This window comes from Calliphora vicina, chromosome 4 (genome assembly GCF_958450345.1).
Source record: "Calliphora vicina chromosome 4, idCalVici1.1, whole genome shotgun sequence".
Lineage (NCBI taxonomy): Eukaryota > Metazoa > Arthropoda > Insecta > Diptera > Calliphoridae > Calliphora > Calliphora vicina.
The window spans coordinates 57394921-57420576 of NC_088783.1; the positions used below are offsets into that span (position 1 = coordinate 57394921).

Sequence of the window (25656 nt, forward strand, 5' to 3'; positions counted from 1 at the left end):
AAAGATAAATATTGAAAAAAATTGTATATAAAAAATATATTGATGCATCCTGATATATTGATGCATCAATCATGTTTCTAAATTAATTGGAACAGACTTGCGGATACCTCACCGAGGATCATATATCAGATATATGTTCAATTCTCTTTTAACAAGATCCCAATATCTCTTCACTGGCCTTAGCTCCAGGCAGTTTGGAGGTTTTGCCTCTCTTGGTGCAAATGCCACATTATTGTTCTTGTACCACTCAAGACCTTGCTTACCATAGTAACAGGATGCCAAATCAGGCTAAAATTAAGAAATCTTATGAATGGAAGCATCCTTTTTCTCTTTTAACAAGAGACCAATATCTCTTCACTCTCTTGGTACAAATACCACATTATTGTTCTTGTTCCACTCAAGATCATAGTGACAGGATGCCAAATCAGACCAAAATAAGTGGACACATTAAGAAGTCTTAGGAATGGAAGCATACTTTTTTGTAAACTTTACTTGATGTAAATTTCGGTATTTTGCAACATAAGTTTGGCTTCTTTTGCCGCAACTGCATATTGCAGACATACCAAGAACTTTTTGGGAAAATTTTCTGCTTTTGGGTCCTAAACTTTTCTACAACATTCCCTCCAGCATTACCAACATAAAAATATTGTCCCGGAAGCTGGGAAAAATTTCCCTGAACATACGTTTCGTAATCCATCATGTAACAGGTATATTTTTTTTATAAATCCAATTTTCGATCTCTGTCTTTGGCCTCTAAATTTTTAGCAGAGTTCTTGTCAGAAAATTTTTGTGCCTTGTGTTTTTAAACCTGCATTGGCTTTAACTTTTCATACCAAATAGTCCGAGTACTGAGCTAACCGGGCTGCATTCCTATCGGATGTGTTGGAAGCTCTTTTGAAAATGATTTCTATTTATTGGCTTTAGAAACATCATGTGGACCATGAACCAGGTTTTATATCAACGTTCAAGTTCTTCAGATACTATTTAATATCATTTAATAACATTGGAAACAGTTTGACGGAGGAACTTTGATTGGTTGGACAACTTTTTGTTTGATTTTGTTGAAAATATTTCATAATTTTAGTAAGCAATTTTTTCTCGTCACCCATTTTTATCAGATTAACAACAAATGAACATAACCCCCTGTCTATACTTGACAAATATTCATCATAACAATAAATGACATTTGTTGTACACAGAAAAAAGAAATTCATAATTGGAATGAATTTTGTAATAAATATTATTAATCGAACTTGACTTTTTTTTCCCAAACTTATTTCATTCAAAATAAGAACATGTTCATAAATATTATAAAATTTTACATGACGGAAATTTTTGCTTTTTTTACTTATTTTTTAAATAAATTGCATTATAATTGTATTATATAATGAATTAGTGCATGAATATTTGCATAATAGCCATATATTGGCCAATATTTTAAGATAAAAAGGAGAATATCTGAAACTTAAAAATTATCATTAAACATAATAAAACATTCATAAATATAAAAGCATTTCATCCTCTTAAATCAATTTAATCATTTTCGCGCTTTTTATATCATTTTGTAGCTGAAAATCATAAAAAAAACTAAAAATTTTCCATGAAAAATTTCAAACATTTTTGAACAACATAAAAATAAAAATGAAATTGAAATTATATTTTTCAAGCCTTCTAGATTTTATTTCAAAACATAAAATATTAAAAAAATCATACTATTTAAGAAATTATTTATAAATGTTATGAATTGAAATCAATGAATTCGAATCATAATATTTATGTTGAAACTTTTTTCTGTGTAAGCAAAAGCACTAACAATTTTATCATAACGAAGCAATAATACTAATAAATGGAGACTATACCTGATAATTTTTTATCTAGACAACCATTTTAAAGTTTATCATGATAAAAATGTATCTGGTATAACCAGGAAGTAATTGACATTAAACATAACTGACATACTTTTCAAAGAAAAATCATATCATACTTGGCTTAAAAGTTTTAAGAAAAAACGTTTGTTAAGGTTTTTCCGATCTCACTCCTTATTTATGTTACGAGTCATTGGTTAGTTAGGAAAATTTTACAAATGTACAGTATCGCGAGAGCTTTGGAGACAGGTATGCCAAAGTTCAAAGCAGTTAAGGATACTGCGCTAAAACGGCTCTCAACTGAGCAAGAATGAATCGTGTTTGTCTGGGGAGTTACATATCACTATCCGAGATCGCAGGTTGTGTTTATTCAGGATTCTGTTGCATATATGGCCTCAGTGACCGGAAGTCCATCCTTTTTGGTTACATCCAAAAAGGCTACAATAGTCCGTTGCCAAGACAGTTGCTTATTGAGGACTTTGGCGATCATGAGTTCAATGCCAACATGGCTGATCTGAAGCCATGTTGCTGGGTGATTAGCGGTAAATGGATGGCAACCATATTGATTCCAAAACCTTTGATATGGGTGACAATAGGAATATCGGACGGTATTATATGGCGAGAGTAGCAGGTTTGTTTGGCTTTAGAATACGAATGTTATGGGCAACTTTCCAGACATATTGAATCACAAATTGGGGAACAGAGAGATCTAGGAGATGTGTAAGATATTCAGCATAGAGATGCAATCAGGAAACGATCAATCTTGTCTGTCAGTTTCTCAATTTGTTCGTTGGCTGAATAGTTAGCACGTAAGAGATAACTTTGATATGTCAAAATTGCAGCATTAGATATATAATTTGTTCTACATCTATAGTTGACGCATGTTTGCTAAAGTTACTGAAAGTTGAGGATATTGTTCTGCAACAGACAATGAGGATATTGTTCTGCAACATACATTTGGGATTTCGTACACAATTTTCAGGCCTGTCACAGAATTCCATTCCGATCGAAAGTAGAATTAATTCTGTATTTCGCTTCTTCAGAAAAAGTAAATCGAACATTTATTTCGGAATGAAACCACTTTCAGCTTTCAAAATGGAATTGTTATTTCTTTGTAATTATTTGTTTTTTTTAAATTTTTAAACAATTTCTGTACCAAAAACTTTACTTTTGATTTGGTACAGAAATTGTTTAAATATTTTAGAAAAACAAATAATTACAAAGAAATAACAATTCCAACAAAAACTTCACTTTTGATTTTAGACGACTGAGGCGATTGGAAACACTGGATCTGACCAGATAAACATTTTAACGAGCACTCATGTTGGACATTCCAGCGGCAATAACAAGTTTAGCTTTAGTTTAGGTTATGATTTTAATACTTATTGTAAATTTCTCAAACGAAAGATTCAATAAAGAAAACGATAAAAAAAAACTTGATTTAACTTAAAAAAACTATGTCAAATTAAAATCAGAAATACAGAATTATTAAATATTAAACAACTGAAAGATGAAATTTGGTGCTGCATTAACGAGATAAGCGTTTTTGCGAAATGTGGTTTAACATTTTTGAGAAGACGGCACAGCGATTTTTACTTTATCTCTGAGGTTTTTGATTTAAAAAAAATAGGTGTTATAATAAAAACAAAAATACATTACTTACCAAGACCTATCTGGTTGGAGTAATCTCTAGTTCAGGAGTCAAACTTAAATTATCTGCAGTTTATATTAGTTAAATGTGTTACGTAACTACTAGGCAGTCTAACATCTAGTCAAACTGAAATTATATAAAATATTCTCGTTAAAGTAAATTTGTATATTTTACGATGATAAATTTTCAATATCTTACCTTTAGCTTTGAAATAATACTTCAGATGTTATTCCGATGTTGTTATTGTTTAATATTTAATAGAAATTTTATTACATTACCATCATTGTCTTTAAATTATTAGAAAATTCAAACAGATATTTTTCAAGGTTTCTTTTTAAACCTAAAATTCAAGCATTTCTTTTTATTAATTTTATTTTTCTGGGTGTGTTTTTCTTGTAAATATATATGTATTTTGTTTTTCTTTATAATTAATATTTGTGTATATTATATTAGTTGATGTCTTTTTATTTATTAAATGTTTTTTATGTTAAATACACTGTGTAGTTTTAATTTATATTGTTCGGTAGTTTGCAAATTAGTTTGTTAATGAAAATCTTTATATATTAATAATATGTTTAAAATATTACTTATAAGTTGTGTTAAATATTATTTGTCCGTTTTAGTTTTATTTAATAAAAAAAAATACAATATAACATAATAAACATATTCATAAGGTACATGAAGACATATATGTATAAAAAAAATAAATATTTATATAAAATACATAAAATATAGCAAAAAATATAACATTAATATTATAAATATAAATAAAAAAAATGTGTAAAAGGAATAAAATATTAAGTAGATTTTGTATAAGAGAGCCAAAATTAAGGGAGAGAGATTCATTTAGTACTCAATAAATTAAGCAAAAGTATAAGAGATTTTGTTTTTGAAAAAAGGTTTTCATTTTTTACAAAAATAGAGATCGGGGGGATTATTTTTGATCGAATTACACAATAACCCTCCTGTTTTGAAAGATTCAATTCAAATGAAAAGTAATAAAATATAAAAAATACAATAATAAAAAATATATAATACACATGGAATGATAAATTTCATTAGGTAACAAAGGGTTTCTTTAAAAACAAGAGATGTAATTTTAGAATTTAGTTTGGACACTATAGCTCTGGGCATGAGCAAATTTCCTTAAGCGGAAGTTATCATATATATTCTCCTTATATATAAGTCGTAATTAATTGTGTCGCTAAAGAAATCACCCACTGAACAATATTTTTTTTTATATAAAAAACTATGTCAACTGTGCAATTTCTTAATTACATTACATCTCTGTTTAAAACCTCCTAATTTGTATATATTAATCAAAAAATAATAATTTAACAATAATATACAAATTATGTTTTGTTTATCGTTCTCCAATTTCAATGAGAAATAATCTTAAAATAATAATAAATTTCAAAACAATTACTTACATTTCAAACTATTATCTACTACTACTACTACTTCTATACTTTACATTACATCTCGTCGACTTGTAAATTATTATTATTATTACATATTTGTGCTCAGCTATGTGGCAGTTGTACTTGTATTTAAATTAACACCTCCATTACTATTGCTGCCCAATAAATTGAGTAGTTTTTGCCGTATCCTCTTATCACTTACACACACACACTGTATGAGATTCATTAATTGTTTATTCGAATATTGCGGTATTTCTAAATTCTTTTGTTCCATTATCCACTCTTCCAGCTGTTCATTCGAGAAATAGTAGGCCTTAATGAATATATCCACATATGTACGATATTCGGTATATTTTTGATTCGAAATTAATTCGAGTATGGACATAAAATTGGTGAAATCCAATTGCATGAGAGCTCGTCCGCCGGCCGAACATTTTTTAACATTCGAGAAACTGTTGAGATTGTAAAAGTAGAGAAAAATGTGTTAAGAAGGTGAAGAATTGTATGTTTCTTGGGTTTTTAAAGTTTAAGTAAATGTAAATTTCAATTTCACGGTCAAGAACGCGACATTAGTACGTTTTACAGAATAACCATTCGATTCTTCTGCATATAAAGATAAACTTACCCTTCTACCAATAGATGTGTTGCCACATGAGCCATAGACTGCCAAACAGGATCTGCTGGTATAGTGACTTCTTTGGCAATTTCTTCTAAACGCATAGCAAAATGTTGTATGTTCTAAAATAAATAAAAATACCCAGTAAATTAAATGTTTGTTTTCTTTTCTCATTTATAAACAGAACTAAAACTGAAAACCACACTCACCCTATTCATTATATCAATATAGGCATTGTGTTGAAAGCTCACATGATTAACATCCCATTTAACTTTAGCTATCATGGCCAAAATGGCGGGTAAATCGAAAATTCTGGATGTTACACAAGTGTAAACAGGCCGAGCTACATCAGACATAAAGTCTATGTAATCTAAATAAGAACTAAGCATGCTTCTGTCTTGGACTGGTAATAAATGATTTAAATAGTTGTGTAAAATTTGGAATTGCTGGGTCATACAGTGACCACTTTCAACGGCTACAATACGATGGGAGAGGCCATATAAAGTGTCTGGATTAGCGAGTTCATTGTTAATCTGTAAAGAATAAATTGAAATTGTTAAAAATTTACATTTCAAAATTTTTAAAAAAACAGGGTACTTTTACAAATTAGTTTTAAAAATTTACATTTTTAAAAAAGTACCTTTTAAAAATTAACATTTTTAAAAAAGTACCTTTTAAAAATTAACATTTTTAAAAAAGTACCTTTTAAAAATTAACATTTTTAAAAAAGTACCTTTTAAAAATTAACATTTTTAAAAAAGTACCTTTTAAAAATTAACATTTTTAAAAAAGTACCTTTTAAAAATTAACATTTTTAAAAAAGTACCTTTTAAAAATTAACATTTTTAAAAAAGTACCTTTTAAAAATTAACATTTTTAAAAAAGTACCTTTTAAAAATTAACATTTTTAAAAAAGTACCTTTTAAAAATTAACATTTTTAAAAAAGTACCTTTTAAAAATTAACATTTTTAAAAAAGTACCTTTTAAAAATTAACATTTTTAAAAAAGTACCTTTTAAAAATTAACATTTTTAAAAAAGTACCTTTTAAAAATTAACATTTTTAAAAAAGTACCTTTTAAAAATTAACATTTTTAAAAAAGTACCTTTTAAAAATTAACATTTTTAAAAAAGTACCTTTTAAAAATTAACATTTTTAAAAAAGTACCTTTTAAAAATTAACATTTTTAAAAAAGTACCTTTTAAAAATTAACATTTTTAAAAAAAGTACCTTTTAAAAATTAACATTTTTAAAAAATTAACATTTTTAAAAAAGTACCTTTTAAAAATTAACATTTTTAAAAAAGTACCTTTTAAAAATTAACATTTTTAAAAAAGTACCTTTTAAAAATTAACATTTTTAAAAAAGTACCTTTTAAAAATTAACATTTTTAAAAAAGTACCTTTTAAAAATTAACATTTTTAAAAAAGTACCTTTTAAAAATTAACATTTTTAAAAAAGTACCTTTTAAAAATTAACATTTTTAAAAAAGTACCTTTTAAAAATTAACATTTTTAAAAAAGTACCTTTTAAAAATTAACATTTTTAAAAAAGTACCTTTTAAAAATTAACATTTTTAAAAAAGTACCTTTTAAAAATTAACATTTTTAAAAAAGTACCTTTTAAAAATTAACATTTTTTAAAAAGTACCTTTTAAAAATTAACATTTTTAAAAAAGTACCTTTTAAAAATTAACATTTTTAAAAAAGTACCTTTTAAAAATTAACATTTTTAAAAAAGTACCTTTTAAAAGTTAACATTTTTAAAAAAGTACCTTTTAAAAATTAACATTTTTAAAAAAGTACCTTTTAAAAATTAACATTTTTAAAAAAGCTCCTTTTAAAAATTAACATTTTTAAAAAGTACCTTTTAAAAATGAACATTTTTAAAAAAGCTCCTTTTAAAAATTAACATTTTTAAAAAGTACCTTTTAAAAATTAACATTTTTAAAAAAGTACCTTTTAAAAACTAAACTTTTAAAAATTAAAATGTTTAAAAAAGTACCTTTTAAAAATTAAAATTTTTAAAAAGAGACCTTTTAAAAACTAACATTTTTAAAAAAGTACCTTTTAAAAATTAACATTTTTAAAAAAGTACCTTTTAAAAATTAACATTTTTAAAAAAGTACCTTTTAAAAGTTAACATTTTTAAAAAAGTACCTTTTAAAAATTAACATTTTTAAAAAAGTACCTTTTAAAAATTAACATTTTTAAAAAAGTACCTTTTAAAAGTTAACATTTTTAAAAAATTACCTTTTAAAAATTAACATTTTTAAAAAAGTACCTTTTAAAAATTAACATTTTTAAAAAAGCTCCTTTTAAAAATTAACATTTTTAAAAAGTACCTTTTAAAAATTAACATTTTTAAAAAAGTACCTTTTAAAAACTAAACTTTTAAAAATTAAAATGTTTAAAAAAGTACCTTTTAAAAACTAAACTTTTAAAAATTAAAATGTTTAAAAAAGTACCTTTTAAAAACTAAAATTTTTAAAAAAGTACCTTTTAAAAATTAACATTTTTAAAAAAGTACCTTTTAAAAATGAACATTTTTAAAAAAGCTCCTTTTAAAAATTAACATTTTTAAAAAGTACCTTTTAAAAATTAACATTTTTAAAAAAGTACCTTTTAAAAACTAAACTTTTAAAAATTAAAATGTTTAAAAAAGTACCTTTTAAAAACTAAACTTTTAAAAATTAAAATGTTTAAAAAAGTACCTTTTAAAAATTAAAATTTTTAAAAAGAGACCTTTTAAAAACTAAAATTTTTAAAAAAGTACCTTTTAAAAATTAACATTTTTAAAAAAGTACCTTTTAAAAATTAACATTTTTAAAAAAGTACCTTTTAAAAATTAACATTTTTAAAAAAGTACCTTTTAAAAATTAACATTTTTAAAAAAGTACCTTTTAAAAGTTAACATTTTTAAAAAAGTACCTTTTAAAAATTAACATTTTTAAAAAAGTACCTTTTAAAAATTAACATTTTTAAAAAAGTATCTTTTTAAAATTAACATTTTTAAAAAAGTACCTTTTAAAAATTAACATTTTTAAAAAAGTACCTTTTAAAAATTAACATTTTTAAAAAAGTACCTTTTTAAAAAGTTCGTAAAAAACACATTTAAAAATAGTATAATTTTTCTAAATCTACTTACCAACGATGAAAAATTCAACGGCCAGATTTTTATATTTGGCAAAATGTTTTGCTTGACGTATTCCAGTTTTTGCTCCAATTTGTGTGAATAAAAATTGTCCATTTGTACGGGCTAAAGAAAATCAATGAAAGTTAAAATAAAATCGAATTAATGTTTAAACAAACCTACCGCATCTTTAGCAAATATTTCATGCACTGCAAATGCATAAAAATCCATCAGCTCCAACATGCTGGCGATTATTTTTGGCGAAATGCAATGCAATAGTTTGCACATTTGTAAATAGCGACCAATGCAGCGAAACACATTCAATGTTGTATTATTAACAATCAATTGTTGACTGTTGCTGTCATCATAATCTTTGCTCTGCAAACTTTTGTGATCATCATCACTTTCCTCTTCGCTAAAATAACAGGAAGCCTCATCAACTATGCCGGATAAAATGTCTTCTTCCAACATGGCCACATCAAGGCCACCATCAAAGGGAGAACTTTTCTCGCTGAAACGTAAAAAATAACCATAGGAACCATAAATGGAACTGCCACCATCCTGCGAATGCACCGATACCAATTCATCGCAGTTATTGTTGCTAGTAGGGGAATTATTGGCCGATGTTGAACTAGTTACCAACAAGGCCAAGGGAGGAGATTTATGGCGTCTTAAAGTATGACGTATAGAACGAAATTCCTGTGATGAAAAACACTATTATTATATAATAATAATAGTCATATAAAAGTTACACAATTTTACTCACCGGCAATTGCAGAATATTGGCAAACGAGTCCACCACCGTCCAAGATTCATTATCCAAAAATAAACAAACTTCTTCTAGACAGGAGCTGTGATAGCGTTGAAAGAATTCCTCACTTTGCAATTGCATGATTTCAATCAACTTCTCCGAATGTTCACCACAAAATTCTAAACCCACCTTTTTAAGTCTTTGAATTATGGAAAGCACTTGTATGAAATGATCATATTTTAGCATTTTTAGCTTGGAACTTTGTAGAAATATGCAGATTTTTGTTAAAATATCATTCCATATGCGTGCTTGACCCTTTTTCAATTTCTCCTGTATGTAAATATCTGGTGATTCGGGCATATCGAGTGGATATAGTTTATAGTTTTGATGCCATATAACAATTTGATAATAGGAAGCCAATATAGTCCAAAATGTTTTACACAAACTTATCAAACAGGGTATGTACTTGTCGGCCTCGACTTGTTCGCACAACTGTTCGTATAGCATTTTCATGTTTTCATCTAGATTGGGATCATTATAGCCACGCAAAACGGAATTAACGGAGGAATGTATGGCGGAAATAAAGTTGATATGCAGCTGTTAGGTGAATATTAAGAAATTTTATTTTAAAAAGAAAGTTATTTATTTTGTTATAGGCTTAAGTCTTACCTGATCCATTGCAATTAAGGATTTATTGAGCAATTTATAAGCTTCTTGCAATTTGGCATATTTACGCATATCGAAATTTAGAATCATCTATTGGAAAATTAAATAATATTACATATTTTTGGTTTATTGAATCAATTGTTACCTCATTTAATACAGTATCCAGTTGAAATTCTGTTAGTAGTAGGGTTTCCTGCAGTTTTTTATTTAAAGACTGCACACAATTGTATTGCATAAATTCTGCTGCTGAATCTTTGCAAGTGAGTAGTAGAGAAATGGCTCCAGAATAATTACATTCGCTTAAAAGTTTTTGTACTTCAACATCAGTGGATTTCTGCAAAGAAAAACATTTATTTTATAAAATTTTATTTCAAAAATATTCAATATATTTTTTTTTTAATTTTATATCAACAAATTTATGTTGATATGTTATGTTGATAAATATAATGCTATATTTTTAGATAAATTTTATTGAAAATTTAAAAATCAAAATTTTTTTGAATAAAATTTATATTGAAAAAATATTGAAAATTGTGATATTTTTGTTTAAAAAACTTTGCTGAAATAAAACAATGATTTTTTTAATGAATTTCAAAATTTTTGTGGAAAATTATTTTTTTTTTAAATTTTCAAAACAAAAATTTTTTTAAAAAAAATATTGAAAATTTTATAATTTGGTAAAATAAAATTTGATTACAATTTTTAGAACAAATTTATTTGTATATTCTTTTTATAAAATAAATTTTTTTTTTAAAAAAAATATTGAAAATTTTTTAATTTGGTAAAATAAAATATGATTACAATTTGTATATTTTTGTTTAAAAAAATTTTGAAAATTAGTTTGAAAAAAAATAATTGGAAACTCATTTACATTCCTAAATCACAAAATTCTTAAATTCTTAAACTAAAGTGGTTTGAAAAATTTTTTTGGGTAAGAATTTATTGAAAATTTTTTGTGGAAAAACAATTAAAAAATATTAAATTTTTTGGAAAAAAAAATTTATTGAAAATTTGGTAAAATTTTTTAAATTTAAAATTTACAAAAAACTTATTAAACATTTTTTGGGAAAAAAATTTTGTGAAAAAAAATTATTGAATGATTAAATTTTTTTGGAATTCAATCTATTACAAAAAAGGTTTTTTCAATTCATTTTGTAAAGATTAAAAACATAAAATCAGAACAATTTATATTTGATTTGAATTAACAAAAATTTAATCATTCAAAAGTTAAATGCATTTTGTTGTGAATTAATTCCATTATGAATTAATTTAATAATGTTGACATGGAATGAATTGCTTAAATTTTTAATTCCGAATTAAGATTTTAGTGAATTAAGCAACTTACAATTAATTCGATGTTCTGTTCAAAACTTACCAACTTTTTAATGGCCTGTAATGTATTCAGCAGCTCTTTCAGTATTTCACGTTTACGATACGAAGCCAATATCTCCAGACTGGTGGTGGTCAAATTTTGTTTGGCATAATTTAAGTACGAACGAGCCTTGCGACAGGTCCACAGAGATTCTTCCAGCTCTTTTTGTGTCTCATTGATGGCAGCAAACTCAACATTGCAGGCACTACGTTGTTCCAAAATATTTTGTAAAACCTGTTTTGACAAGACCTTATGTTGGGTACGCAACTGAACCATGGTCGTTTCAATTAGCTCATAATCAACACCATTGCTTAAAACTTTCTGTATAAACAAAACGTTGAAAACAAAAAAAAACAAAACAATGAATTACAATTTAATATAAGTACATAATAAAAAAAATAATTGCATTTATAAAACAGGTTTCATTGCATTCTCGAAATAAAAAAAATACTTGTCTTGTCTACGTCACACACATACACACAAACCTACTTTCCCCTCTAACTTTCCACCCACTCTCTAAACTAACAATTGTAATTCAACTTACCTGAAGTTCATACATTTGTGCATTGCTATCTGGTTTAAAATAGATGCCCTCAATACTTTCCAATAATTCCTGATCGGATTTTTGAGCTCCCTCCGCCGAGCCATCTGTTTCATCTGTCTTATCGGGGGATTTCTTTGATGATTCTACTTTGTTTGGCTCTGCTGCTGTGACTGTTTGTATAAAATAGTCTGAAAATCCCATAGCTGGTATTTTCAATTGGCGATTTGTCTGCATTATAAATAATCATATTAATTTCTATTGGTACATTACAAAGTTATTAAATATTTACCTGTTTGTGTAACAAATCCATAAATTTTGTTTTAAACTCGTCCATTTTTGCCTTTGAGTTCTGCATTTTTTTTTTGTCTGTTTTGTGAAGAAAATTAGTTGACAGACAAAGTAGAGATGACAAAATGAAGCGATAACACAATTGTTTATGTATTGTATAGGGATGGTAGTTTTAATATGAAATTAATTATTTCATCACACGGCGAATGTGGTGATTTTTTTCAAGTTGTAGTAATCGCTGAAACTGGAAAAGAAACTCACTGAAATGGAAACTATTCCAAATATTCAATTAATAGGTCAAAATTCAAAAACAATTTCAAAGTAATTTGTGTTTCATTAATATATACTTTAACTTACTAATATTAACAAAAAAATAAGAAGATTATTAAATTCTGAAAATAGAAACCAATGTTTTGACTCAGAATTTTGTTGTATAGCCCTTGTTTTTTATTACTGCTTCAAAGCGACAATTTATTGATACAATTAAATAATCAATCGTCTCCTTGGAAATATTTTGATATTCCCTTATAGCTTCATGTGATAAAACTCCATTCGTGATATAATTTTAAAGCTGTATTTTGATATATAAAATTTCTCATAGATTTTCTATGGGATTGAGATACCAGGAGGGAATTTACATAAAAAAATTCAATATAAATTCAGATAAGTAACAAAACACACATTTCTTAAAATGAATCCCTTCATTTTTCATCACTACTGTAGTTATCACAACATACAACCCTGTTTTAGATTTATTATCGATAACACAGTGTGGTCTCTAGCACAGCTGGTCCTTTTGACAGCTTCTAATTCTTTAAGTAAACAAATAATTTTTTCCACAAGCAATGCGAATATGGTAAAAATAATTTATAAAAATAAACAAATATTGAAAAATAATAATAATTAATAAATAAATATTTATCTTTAGCATGGCCTCAGACTTTTTCTATCCCAGCATAGGCGGAGTAGAAGAACATATATTCAATTTAACACAGATTCTCTTAAAACGGGGACACAAGGTTTGTTGTGGTTGATCAAGAGTATAGCTTTACAAAAAGTTTCCTAAATTCCCTTTTATTTTTAGGTAATAATATTAACACATTGCTATGGCGATTGTAAAGGTATACGCTATTTGACAAACGGACTAAAGGTCTACTATCTGCCGATTAAAGTTTTTTATGCTCAATCGATATTGCCAACAATAATTTGTAATGCTCCACTAATAAGAAGTGTTTTAATCAGAGAACAAATTGAAGTAGTTCATGGTCATTCGGCATTCAGTGCTTTGGGTCATGAGGCTATGACAATAGCTTCCTTACTGGGTTTAAAGGTGGGTGTGTGTTTGAGTGTGAAATATATATATGTATATGAGAAGCCTTAAAATATGTTTAACTTTTTGTTTAAAATTTCATAGACCGTTTTCACCGATCACAGTTTATTTGGTTTTGCTGATCTATCGGCCGTTTTCACCAACAAAATGCTGGAAATTGATTTGACCTGTGTAAATCATTGTATATGTGTTTCCCATATAGGTAAGGGTTGTTTTTGGAAGTGTATGATTTGCAAATAAAATTTCATGTGGTGTTTTTTTTAGGTAAGGAAAATACAGTGCTGAGAGCCCGTGTCCCCGAAGAAAAAGTTTCTGTGATACCAAATGCTGTTGATACTGCCCTGTTTACTCCAGATCCTAGCCAAAGACCAAATGATGGTACAAGTAAGTACATATTAGTTAAAATTAATTCGACAATATGACAATAGATGTTTTTTAATTCCTTCCCAGTCAATATCGTTGTTGCTTCCCGTTTAGTTTATCGTAAAGGTATTGATCTTTTAGCCAACATAATACCACGCTTTAAATCTATGCCTCATATAAAATTCATCATTGTGGGTGATGGTCTTAAGCGAGAACTTTTAGAGGAAATACGTGAAAAAGCCAATATGCAAGATCGTGTCGAAATGATCGGTGCCGTAGATCATTCAAAAGTTCGTGATTATCTTGTACAGGGCCATATATTTGTGAACACCTCCTTAACGGAAGCCTATTGTATGGCTATTGTGGAGGCAGCTTCATGTGGCCTACAAGTTGTGTCGACACGAGTAGGTGGTATACCAGAAGTATTGCCCGATAGTCTTATAATTCTAACAGAACCTGAAAGTGATTCAATTTATGAGGGTGTTATGAAAGCCATAAAACGTCTAATGGCTTATCAACAAAAATGTGCCATAAATAATAAAACCTTAAATAATTCTTATCACAAGAATAATACAGTTGCTGCTGGTGAAAATGGAGACATAGCAAATGGCAAATATTCCCGCAAAAGACATAAAAAAAACAATTCCAACACAAAAAGGGAACACAAACGTAACTCAAACTTATACACTAATCACTCGGACCCGGACGACTCCAAAGCTGTACTCTGTCCCTATAAATGCAATGAAATTGTGGCCTCTCTTTACAATTGGAATAATGTCACTCAACGTACGGAGCAAGTTTATGAGCATGTCATGAAGGAGCCCACACGCAGTTTTGGTGAAATTTTACATTCCTATTTGAATGCCAATGTTTGGTCCATGCTTTTGGCTATTTCTATGCTGCATTTAATATTGAGATTTTTGGAATATATACGACCAAGTCGTTATATGGAAAAAGCAAAAGATCTTCCAAGCTATCATAAAAACTAATGTCCTTAGAAATTGAGTTTTCTCGTTGGAAATTTTGTTTTATAATTGTAGTTATTAATATATTTATTAATTTAGCATTATGCATGTGCTATTTTTTAAAAAAATTAGTTAATGGACATTAAGTTTGATACTTATTTAGAAAGAATTTTTTTATAAAATGCATTTAAACATCATTTTAATTTAATATAAATTATACCAAATAGCAATTAAAAATTTATAAATAAATATGACGATAAGTATTAGCTTTATAAAACAATTTGTTTGATATTTGTAAAGATTTTTGGTTTGTTCGCTTGCTTGCTAGTTTTTACTATTTTTGCTAGCTTTGGAATTTTCACAACAAAAAGTAAACACAAATTGCAAACGTAATGACAAACTTATATATACCAATCATTGTGTAGGGAATAAAAATACATTTATAAAATGTGGTTGTACTTTCTGTGGAAATGTCCATATCCAATAAAATACAAACAACAATGAAATAATGAGTTATGTCAGGTGGTGTCGATTTTACAACATTTACAAAAACCACTTGCAATTTGTTTATGCGGTTTAAGCTGTCAAAGTTTGCCTGTTGTTTTTGTTACTTTTACGTTTGTTGTAGCATTCGCCGCAACAAACACAAGATAATTGACAACTCAAACATCTAAACACCATTAATAAATAAATTCGCCTTGGTTCCAAACAACAAAAACAAATTACATGTGGTTTTTTTAGATGTTGTAAAATCACTCTCATCTTATAATGACTTCGCCTTGTACATCACATTATTTTTCGTTTTCAAAATCTGAATTGTCAGAAGAATATGTTCGCAAATTTTGTTCTATAAGCCCTTATAAATTTATAATTTTATTATTAATAAACCTATCACGCTTAAATATGTATATTAAAATTTCCATAAAAATCAATATTTAATTTAACGTTCATTTATGTTGTTTACGATAACTATCACTATGAACAAAACACACACTTCTCTGATACATAATCGATAACTAATTGTTATTGACACTTAAAACACCCATCACTAAAACTCATAAGAATAGACAAACAGCTGTCACCATAGAATTATTATGAAAAAAAACCTCAAGCAATATTCGCCGTAAAACTGAACAACATAATCAGCAATTCCTAAAACGAAGTAGAAAAAAATAATAGAAAACTTTAAAAATAATAATAATAATTGTGAACAAATTTGTGTTGTTACTAGAAAAAATAAACAAACATGGATCTATTGGGTTCCATACTTAATGCCATGGACAAACCTCCAACTGCCAATGAGGAACAAAAGAAATTGATCAAACGACAAAAGGAAATGGCAGAACGTTTGAAAAATAAACAAAAAGAAGAAATATTAAGATTCCGCAAATATGTAGAAGAACGAATAGGGCGCTTTGCCAAGGATGATCGTCATCACATAGAATTTCAGCCCTTAGATAAGGTACATCGTGGTGTTATACATGAAGTCGCTGAATATGGCGGCTTTATATGCATGAGTTTTGGCTGTGAAGATATCGATCGCTATTCGGTGGTATATAAAAAAGAAAACGCACCCACAGAAGATGAAATTGCCGCCCGGCGTAATGGTGACGGCTGGAATGATGAAGTGGCCAAGGAATATGCCGAAAGGCGTATTAAACAGAAAGAACACGAATTGGAACAAAAAAGATTGGCTCGTGCTTCCGCCTCAGCAGCAAATGCCGCCCAAACATCATCAGCATCATCAAACACATCGTCAACATCAAGCAATAACAAACAATCTACACAATCGTCACACACAATCGAAGCCGAGATTAAACCCACATTTAATTATAAAGATAAATATGCTCATCTGATTGGCCAGGATGCCGCCCTAGAAGCTGCTCGTAAAACTGAAACAAATGTAAGTTATGGTTTTGTGCCCAGCAAGAACAAAAAGGATGTAAGATCCATAGAACAGACATTGGCCGATATACAGGCCAAAAAGAGGCTCAAGTTACAGTTGCTACAGGAACAGCAAAAGCAAGACGATATAACAGCCGAATTACAGAATGGCGCTACCACAGCAAATAACTCTAGCATCACTGTAACAACCACTACTACTCCTGCATCTGAGACATTACACTGATAATTTAATTGTTGTATTTTACCTGTACTATACTATAGTATGTTTATATATTATATATTATTTTTTTTTTAATTTTTGAAGACTCCGTCTACTTCCTATTATAAAGGCCATAATTAAACTTAATTTAGAGACAAAATACAAAGAACAAGAAAACAAAACAATGTGGGAGAGAAAGAGAGAGAGAAAGAACAAAACATAATGTTGTTATTACACCATTTCCACATGTGGATTTTTAAGACTTACAATTTTAGATTTGGAACTTATTATCTCAAACAAATTCAACCAAGATAATAAATTAAAAACAAGTTTAACAAAGAAGTGATAAGATTTTAATAAAAAAAAGTTAAAATTGTAAACCATTAGATAATATTAGGTTTCTGTAGTCTAAAATGCTAACATGACGTTTCAGTACTAATGACAGTTTGCTGAATTGCTCCTGCAGATCCAAAGGACCTAAAAACTTTAACTGGAATTTAATTTTCTTTCTATTTATTAAATGTTTATAACATTATTCTTTAAAACTGTTCCTTACTTTCTTAAAATTTACAGTTTTGTTTAATATGACAAAATAATTACAATATTAATTGTAAAGTTGAACAAAAATACACTTTAAACAACTTTTAATAAAACTGACAACGAATTAAAATTTTTCTTAAAAATTACCAATAAAACACTAATAAACTGCTATTGGGAATGGTGCAAACATTAATAGTTTAAAGTAACAAAAAAAGAAAAGATGCCTCTGCAATACTATAACTCTTATAAAAACACCTTACATACTGCAACATACAACAACAAAAAATATATATGTTAATATATAAAACAAATTATTACCTAAACAAACAAAACAATTTAGTTTATATTTTATTATATTATAATTTCATTTAGTTTATACATACATATTATAAATGTCGTAGTTTTATTGCTGTGTATTAATTTTCAACATTATGATGTGCTATTATAATTTCATTATTTTAATTAATATTATTTTTTTATTATTATAATTATAAGTTTACTTTTCTTTCAGACTTGTTAATAATTTACAAAACAAAAACAAAAAACTTTGTACTAAAAATTAGTACAAACACTATAAACAAAAGCAATCCTCCTTAAATTTTAGAATTAATAATTTAAAGCTGAGCCTTAATACTCACTTGTATGAATTATTTTAAAAAACAAATTGTAAATTTTATAAAAAAAAAGAAAACTACCGATGTTTGTAGTTGTAACGAAAAATGGTTTTAGAAATTTTTAGCTATTGAGTGTTTTTCGTTGGATCTACAAAAATCAAGACTTTGTTTAATAAAATTGTTTTTTTTTTTTTTAAATGACTGCCTATTTTTGTTCTGATTTTAACGAGTTTTTCTTCCAAATAAAAATAATTTGTGATTTCTTTTTTTAAAAGTTTTATTATACATTTAATTTTTTTTGATATTTCATCAATTTTTAAATGTTTTTAAAATTTGCTTATATATTTTTATTCAATTCAAACTTGTTTCCTTTTATGTTGAAATTTCGAAAATATTTTGAAGTTGTATCGATCGTATAGTTGGTTTATCAGAGAGATATATGAAATAAATTAAGATTTTTAGTCAAGCAATTGAAAAAGTGGTTTCATTTTAATTCAAATTTTTAGATGGATTAAATACCCGCAAAATTTAAGATGTAAGTAACAAATATTAAAACTATTTTTAAATTAACACACTGATAGTCTTTTGAATCTAACCTTCTGATTACCTACGGGCCTTAATTGCCCTGCGGCTATCAGTTCGAGAACTAATTTTCAATTTTAGATTGTTGTAACCTTTTGGGAATTTCTTAAACTCTCTTGCTATTAAATTATCTAGTTTTGGAGAATTTTTCCAGGTCTTTCTCCCAAATGTTGAGTTTTTACACTGTCTGTCTCGTGAAATTTTTTTTGAATACTTTTTGAAACTTCCGTTTTATTAATAATTGATTATTTAGCACAGATAGCTTTCTGCTTCAATCCACCATTAACATAGTTTATTATTTTGGATTTTAAATTTTCGGAAATCTTTACTAACAATTTAAAAAACATATTGTGCGAAAAAAATACAACAATAAATATTGAAATAACAGTAAATAAACATGATGTTTTTAAATAGTATTTTTGTTTTATTCTATTTTCTTGCAAAAGTTTAAAAGTTTCCATTGTTTCGCCAATGCTAATGCTTAACAAGTAAGAAAACAACATTCGGCTGTGCCGAATCTTATATACCCATCACCAAATTATACTTTAAAATAAAAATTTTACATAGTGGCTGACTTCATAAACGCATTTTGCAAAGCAACACTGCAATGCATAGTGTTCATAAACGCAATAGATTTTGTTTTGGCAATGTCGCAAGTTCAATACTGTATGGCATGCGCATCATCTGTTAAATTTGTGAACTGTTTTTATTTATGATTATTTACAAAACATTTATGCGTTCATGAATGTCACAAAGTATTGCTTTGCCTTGTAATTGCTTTGCATTACTGCGTTTATGAAGTCGGCCAGTTTTAGGTAAACAAAATTAAAAAAAAAAAATTTTATATTTATTTTTAAAAAATTTTTTTAAATTTATTTTCTATTTTTTTTTAAATTTATTAGTGAAAAACAATTTTACGAAAAAAAAAAAAAATTTTTTGTTGAAAAAAAATTCGGGTTAAAATATTTTTCATAATTTTGACCCAATTGTCGTTGCAAAGGTCTTTGAAACATCTATCATTAGATATCCATATTGTCTATATTAATGACTTAGTAATCTAGATAAAGATCAAAAATAGGTAAACAACCGAGGTTATCCTGGGGCCGAATTACCGCATTCGATATCGAGCATGAAATTTAGTACATTTTGTTATAATTACGATATCGAAATTATTTTTCGATACGATAGTTCATTCGATCACGAATACGGTAATTCGGCCACTGGTTTTTTCCTTATAACTCGATTATCTCGATTTTAAATAGCAACCGAACCAGGTCTATAGCGGAAATATTGATGCATGAATCATGTATGCAAGTTATTTAGGGTCTACGGAATGTTGATTTCAACATACAGACTGACATGGCTATATCGACTTTACTATCTATAACGATCCATAATATAAATTGAAAACGGAATAACAAACATGGTGAAAGGTATAAAAACATGTTGCATGTATGCCACCTCTTAAACACTTTGCTTTAAAAGGTTTTAATGAAAGGAAACCCCATAAAAAACTAACGTAAACCCCCAAAATTAAAAAAATATATATTTATCAATTATTGTAATACAAAATATTGCATTTATTATAAATAATTCACAAAAATAAATTAGTTTTGATTGCTTGCTCTGAAAATATTAAATATTAAAAAAATATCCATACATCTATTTTAACTTAAATGAGTAAATTTGTGATACATGTATTTTGTGTGTAGGTAGTAGGTAGGTAATTAATTGCTATGTTAGGTTAACATAAACTATATTTAAATAACTTTGGAATTCATTCAATTATTATTAATAATACGTTTCGAATTTCTGGCCGTGATACGCGGATGAAAATACAAATAATAAATGACCATAAATAAAATGCCCACATAGTAGAAGGCTAAAGCCATGGCACATAAAGGATAAAACAAAATGGCCAGTGATCGTAGATCATTGTTAGCATAGAAAATAAATAATAAAACACAAATAATATTCTCTAGAGAACAAAATATATAATATATAAGATATTTATAGCGAGTGGGAGCATCACGTACAGAAATGTAAGTGAAAATATAAACCACACCCAACACCAAACAGAATAGGAAATTACAAAAGGAGTTGCGAGCAAATTTGGGACGATCTACAATGAAGGTGACAAAACCAAATAACAAAGCATGAACTAAGCAAGCGATTAACAGCCACAAGGGAAATATACTGGCTACAAAAGCAATACAAAGAGTACGAGAAACTAAAAAGAGAGAGAAAAAAGAGGGAAATAACAAATATAAAATTTACAAGGATATATTTTGTTTTACCTGATATACAAAAATGCCAACATAATTGTAAAATTACACCATTTGTACTTATATTGTATTTATCACTTTGTGAATAACGATTATAACGATGATAAACCGATAGACACCAGGCCATGCTGCCAAAATATGATGTAATGGCTATAATTTGTAAATCTTTAAGGAAGGAGAATCAAGGTATCATTTGGAACATATTATTTTTTAATGGATAAACTACTTACTTGTCATTTTATCAATGTGGGCTAAAACTATTGATATTTGTAGGATTTTCTGTGGTGCTGCCTCCAGAAAACATTCAAATAGTCGTATAAATGCTACATCACTTTCTTCACGTATATTTAGCTTGTAGTTTCTATAATTGAATAGAATAATTTGTTTATGGCAAATGGTAATTGCTCAAATTTTAAGAAAAAAGACTTTAAACCAAAATTTAACCAGAATTTCTTTAGTGAAATTAGATTTGTTTAGATTATTCCTGATTTTTTTTTTGGTAAATTAATGTTTTTCATGGAAGTTGGAATATTTTTTATCCTTCACAATAAGTGGTAGTGTATATATAAGTTTATAATTTCTATATATTCTGGAAATTTATAGATAGCGGAGTCAATATAGCCATGTGCGTCTGTCTGTTGAAATCAACTTTCTGTCTACCTGTTGAAAAAACTTACATACATGATTGTTACATTAAAATATCCGCTATAGTCCTGGTTCGGTTTCTATTTAAATTCCGGAAAATTGGCCCACAAATGGCTGAGTTATAAGCAAAACAACGACTGCTTCGATTTTATACCTATTTTTATCTATATCTGGATTACTAAGTCATCAACATAGACAATATGAATATCTAATGATCGATATGAGTAAAAATTGGGAAAATATTTGTTCAAACATTTAAAAAAAAAAATTTTCATCACAAATTTTTCTTTTAACAAAAAACTAGTTTTCAATCTTTATCTTAAAAAATTTTTGGTCAAGGGTAGCTAAGATTCAATACAGCCGAATATAAATTTCTTACTTATTTTAATATCGCTTATTTTTGAAAATTGTTTCAACAAGTTCTCTGCTTTAGCTGTTTTTCGAGAAAAAAATTTAATTAAAAACGAATATCTTATGGTTTCATTTGATTCTGAAACACACAATTTTGTTTATCCATATCCCAGCTCCATTTATACAACAAATTTAATATTAATCGTGGCTTTATTTATACTCCAAATTTAGCCCTAATCGTGGCTCTATTTATACTCTAAATTTAGGCCTAATCGTGGATCTATTTATACTCTAAATTTAGGCTTAATTGTAGCGCTATTTATACTCCAAATTTAGCCTTAATCGTGGCTCTATTTATACTCTAAATTTAGGCCTAATTGCGGCTCTATTTATACACTTAATTTAGCCCTAATTATAGCGATATTTATACTTCAAATTTAGCCTTAATCGTGGCTCTATTTATAATCTAAATTTAGGCCTAATTGTAACTCGATTTATACTCCAAATTTAGCTTAAATCGTGATGCTCTTTACACTTCAAATTTAGCCTTAATCGTGGCTATATTTATAAACAAAATTTAGCCCTAATTGTAGCGCTATTTATACTCCAAATTTAATCATGGCTCTATTTATACACTAAATTTAGCCCTAATTGTAGCGCTATTTATACTCCAAATTTAGCCTTAACCGTAGCTCTATTTATACTCTAAATTTTTCTCTAATTGTAGCTGTATTTATACTCCAAATTTAGCCCTAATCGTGGCTCCATTGATACTCCAAATTTAACCTTAATCGTGGCTCTATTTACATTCCAAATTGAAACATAACCGTGGGTCTATTGATACTCCAAAATTATGTTAAGTCTTGGCTAATTAGTCCAAATTTAGCTTTAATCATGGCTCTATTTATACTCCAAATTTAGCATTAATCGTAGCTCTCCTTATACTCCAAATTTAGTCTTAATCGTGGCTCTATTTTCATTCCAAATTTAAACTTAATCGTAGCTCTATTTACATTCCAAATTTAAACTTAATCGTGGCTCTATTGATACTCCAAATTTAGCTTATATCTTGGCTAAATAGTCCAAATAGTCTTAATCTTAGCTCTCTTTATTCTCCAAATTTTTTTTAAATCTTTGCTAAATATTCCAAATTTAGCCTTAATCGTGGCTCTATTTATACCTCAATTTTAGTCTTAATCGTGGCTCTATTTATACTCCAAATTTAGTCTTAATCGTGGCTCTATTTATACCTCAATTTTAGTCTTAATCGTGGCTCTATTTATACTCCAAATTTAGTCTTAATCGTGGCTCTATTTATACTCCAAATTTAGTCTTAATCTTAGCTCTATTTATACCTCAATTTTAGTCTTAATCGTGGCTCTATTTATATTCCAAATTTAGTCTTAATCGTGGCTCTATTTATACTCCAAATTTATTCTTAATCGTGGTTATATTTATACCTCAAATTTAGTCTTTATCGTGGCACTATTTATACTCCAAATTTAATACTAATCTTGGCTCTATTTATACTCCAAATTTAGCATTAATTGTGGCTCTCTTTATTCTAGATAAATATACATGGATCGGAAAATCTCATGTTAAAGACCTAACTCAATTGTCAAAAACCTAAGTGGTGGAAACTCTAGGTGAAAACAAAACAACACTCGTTGTTTTGTTTGATAAACTGTCGGGGAGTTTTGCTATTAAATGATATTGTCTTGGTGTAGTTTTACAAGTTATTCCTCCCAAGTGTTGTGTTTTCAGTACCTGTCTCACGATTGTAAAAATAAAAGTCTTTGCTAACAATACAGAGAAAGCTTAAAACATAGACATAAAGTGGAAACTCTGCTGTCAAATACCTAACTCAGTTGTCAGAAACCTAAGTGGTGAGAATGTAGAAAAGTAGAAAAAACTATGTGAAAACAAAAACAACACTCGTATGTGTGATAATTTTGAGTAATTTTTTTGTTTGAGTTTTTTTCTAGTTTCCGCTCTATGTTTCTCTATGGCTTAAACTTACTTTTATCAATTTTCTGGAATTTCTGCATCAGATTTGTTGGATAAATATAACCACAAATCTTTTTAAACTGCTATAAAACATAACAATTCACCTTAATAAACTTCTATTGTTCTTTCTCTAAAACAAAGTTATCTTTATTACCCCAATATAAAACTATCCACAAAACCCTCAATAAATAATTAATAACTTTTAATTTTACTTACTTTAATTTCTCTTCTTTATCGCCCATTATTTCAGCTCTTTTACACTTGATCGCATACAACAATGAGTTCCAATAACGGAACAAAAAGGAGGATATTAAAACCAAACAAAGTGTTTGTAAAATTTTACAAAATCCCCCATTAAATTTACCATCTTGATAACACCTAAAGCCAAACAACAAAAAAAATAAAATCAAATATATAACACTTTAGTCAAGGAGTCCAATTCCTCTACTTACATATTTGCATGTATTAGTATTGTTATAAACATGGGAGTCACTATGCATATCACGGTCCATATAAAGTAATCTTGATGTCCTTGATTATAATAATTAACAGCTAATTTAACATTAATACACACAGTTATTGCACGGAATATAATGGAAATTGCTGTTGAAAAGATCTCTCCATAGCTAATGGTGGCATTTGAGCCCACCTCCAAGCCTACGTCTCTATAGCCATCAACTTCCATCCATGAATTTTGCCTCAGCTGGGGTATGTTGGCAAAGCCAAAATGATGAGCAGGGTGCAACTGTCTAAGCTGTTGTTCTTGCTGCTGTTGCATTTGCAAATATGGTTTACACTGCAGCGTACTCAATTCATTTGTTGTTTCTATGACTTCATTCGATGCATTACTAGAGCCCGCAGAGTATGACAAAGTACTTGCTAGTGGGGGTTTAGTTTCACTACTACTTGTAGAAATTTGATTCATGATTTTTTATTAGTTTGTTATTTCTTTTGTTCTATTTTAACTGTTTGTTTAGTTAAGCAGCATTTTAGTTGTTTTATTAAAATTTTTGGAATGTTTTTATGTTATTTGTGACTTATTTAATATAATTTACATTAATTTTTTAGAATTTTGTTTAATAAATTGGGCGATACCAACAAAAAAAATGAAAACAAACAAAATATTTATGTTCTGTAGAAATTGTTCTGTCAAATGGTAAAGATCAGTTGCCAACTATAAGTAAGTTTGTTGCCAAGTTGTTAATGTATTTAAACAGTTGGCAATACATGAAAACAGGATGTCGTTAAACAATTATTTAATTTGGTTCAAATTACAGAATAAATAATAAAGATTTAACTTGTTTATATTTGATTACATAATTATCATCTGTTGGAATTAACTCCTTTTGGTATCTAATTAAGCCATAATATAGGTTTCCAGAAAAGTATACTGTGAATGTCTTTGAAATAGTTTTCTAGAAAAGTTTCCATTGTATGTATGTATATCAATCCCATGCAATTTCCCACCTTTCCTATTTGTATTTAATAAAAACAAGTTTTTCTATGTTTTATTACTTTTTTTGGGATTTTTTTTTTATATTTTATTTAATATTTTTTTATTTTG

At 27.5% G+C, this 25656-nt stretch overlaps 4 protein-coding genes across 5 annotated transcripts; 2 read left to right on the top strand and 2 right to left on the bottom strand.

Annotated features, from left to right (window-relative positions):
- Positions 1-3831: 3831 nt before the first annotated feature.
- On the bottom strand, positions 3832-12453 carry Vps50 (vacuolar protein sorting 50). 2 transcript variants are annotated; one of them, XM_065507986.1, is made up of 11 exons: positions 12308-12453; positions 12019-12246; positions 11478-11795; positions 10248-10436; positions 10106-10192; positions 9452-10033; positions 8869-9384; positions 8701-8811; positions 5763-6086; positions 5563-5675; positions 3832-5389 (listed from the first exon to the last, which is right to left on the bottom strand). In XM_065507986.1, the coding sequence occupies exons 1-11, from the start codon at positions 12371-12373 to the stop codon at positions 5044-5046; spliced, it is 2880 nt and encodes a 959-aa protein (XP_065364058.1). In that variant the 5' UTR covers positions 12374-12453; the 3' UTR covers positions 3832-5043. The 2 variants fall into 2 exon arrangements, with proteins under 2 accessions (XP_065364058.1, XP_065364057.1); XM_065507985.1 differs by having other exon boundaries at positions 8869-9399.
- Positions 12454-13066: 613 nt separating this feature from the next.
- On the top strand, positions 13067-15244 carry PIG-A (phosphatidylinositol glycan anchor biosynthesis class A). Its single transcript, XM_065507895.1, has 6 exons — positions 13067-13162; positions 13235-13325; positions 13391-13636; positions 13721-13838; positions 13901-14020; positions 14087-15244. The coding sequence occupies exons 1-6, from the start codon at positions 13152-13154 to the stop codon at positions 14986-14988; spliced, it is 1488 nt and encodes a 495-aa protein (XP_065363967.1). The 5' UTR covers positions 13067-13151; the 3' UTR covers positions 14989-15244.
- A 792-nt stretch (positions 15245-16036) lies between these two features.
- Positions 16037-18700, top strand: LOC135957203 (sperm-associated antigen 7). The gene is made up of 2 exons (XM_065507896.1): positions 16037-16126; positions 16196-18700. The coding sequence occupies exon 2, from the start codon at positions 16211-16213 to the stop codon at positions 17090-17092; it is 882 nt and encodes a 293-aa protein (XP_065363968.1). The 5' UTR covers positions 16037-16126; positions 16196-16210; the 3' UTR covers positions 17093-18700.
- A 1660-nt stretch (positions 18701-20360) lies between these two features.
- On the bottom strand, positions 20361-25186 carry LOC135956869 (XK-related protein 4). The gene is made up of 5 exons (XM_065507463.1): positions 24545-25186; positions 24309-24470; positions 21320-21450; positions 21102-21254; positions 20361-21034 (listed from the first exon to the last, which is right to left on the bottom strand). The coding sequence occupies exons 1-5, from the start codon at positions 25015-25017 to the stop codon at positions 20586-20588; spliced, it is 1368 nt and encodes a 455-aa protein (XP_065363535.1). The 5' UTR covers positions 25018-25186; the 3' UTR covers positions 20361-20585.
- Positions 25187-25656: the final 470 nt, after the last annotated feature.

Excerpts from the sequence above, each read along its gene's own strand:
- Vps50 (XM_065507985.1), bottom strand. The coding sequence starts at position 12,373 with ATGCAGAACTCAAAGGCAAAAATGGACGAGTTTAAAACAAAATTTATG. Across the intron at positions 9,400-9,451 it reads CCAATATTCTGCAATTGCCG|TGTTTTTCATCACAGGAATT; the intron begins GTGAGTAAAATT and ends ATATAATAATAG. Across the intron at positions 8,812-8,868 it reads AAATATTTGCTAAAGATGCG|CCCGTACAAATGGACAATTT; the intron begins GTAGGTTTGTTT and ends GATTTTCTTTAG.
- PIG-A (XM_065507895.1), top strand. Across the intron at positions 13,326-13,390 it reads TCTTAAAACGGGGACACAAG|GTAATAATATTAACACATTG; the intron begins GTTTGTTGTGGT and ends TTTTATTTTTAG. Across the intron at positions 13,637-13,720 it reads CTTCCTTACTGGGTTTAAAG|ACCGTTTTCACCGATCACAG; the intron begins GTGGGTGTGTGT and ends AAAATTTCATAG.
- LOC135957203 (XM_065507896.1), top strand. The coding sequence starts at position 16,211 with ATGGATCTATTGGGTTCCATACTTAATGCCATGGACAAACCTCCAACT.
- LOC135956869 (XM_065507463.1), bottom strand. The coding sequence starts at position 25,017 with ATGAATCAAATTTCTACAAGTAGTAGTGAAACTAAACCCCCACTAGCA. Across the intron at positions 21,451-24,308 it reads GATAAAGAAGAGAAATTAAA|AAACTACAAGCTAAATATAC; the intron begins GTAAGTAAAATT and ends ATTCAATTATAG. Across the intron at positions 21,035-21,101 it reads TTGGCATTTTTGTATATCAG|TTTCTCGTACTCTTTGTATT; the intron begins GTAAAACAAAAT and ends CTCTCTTTTTAG.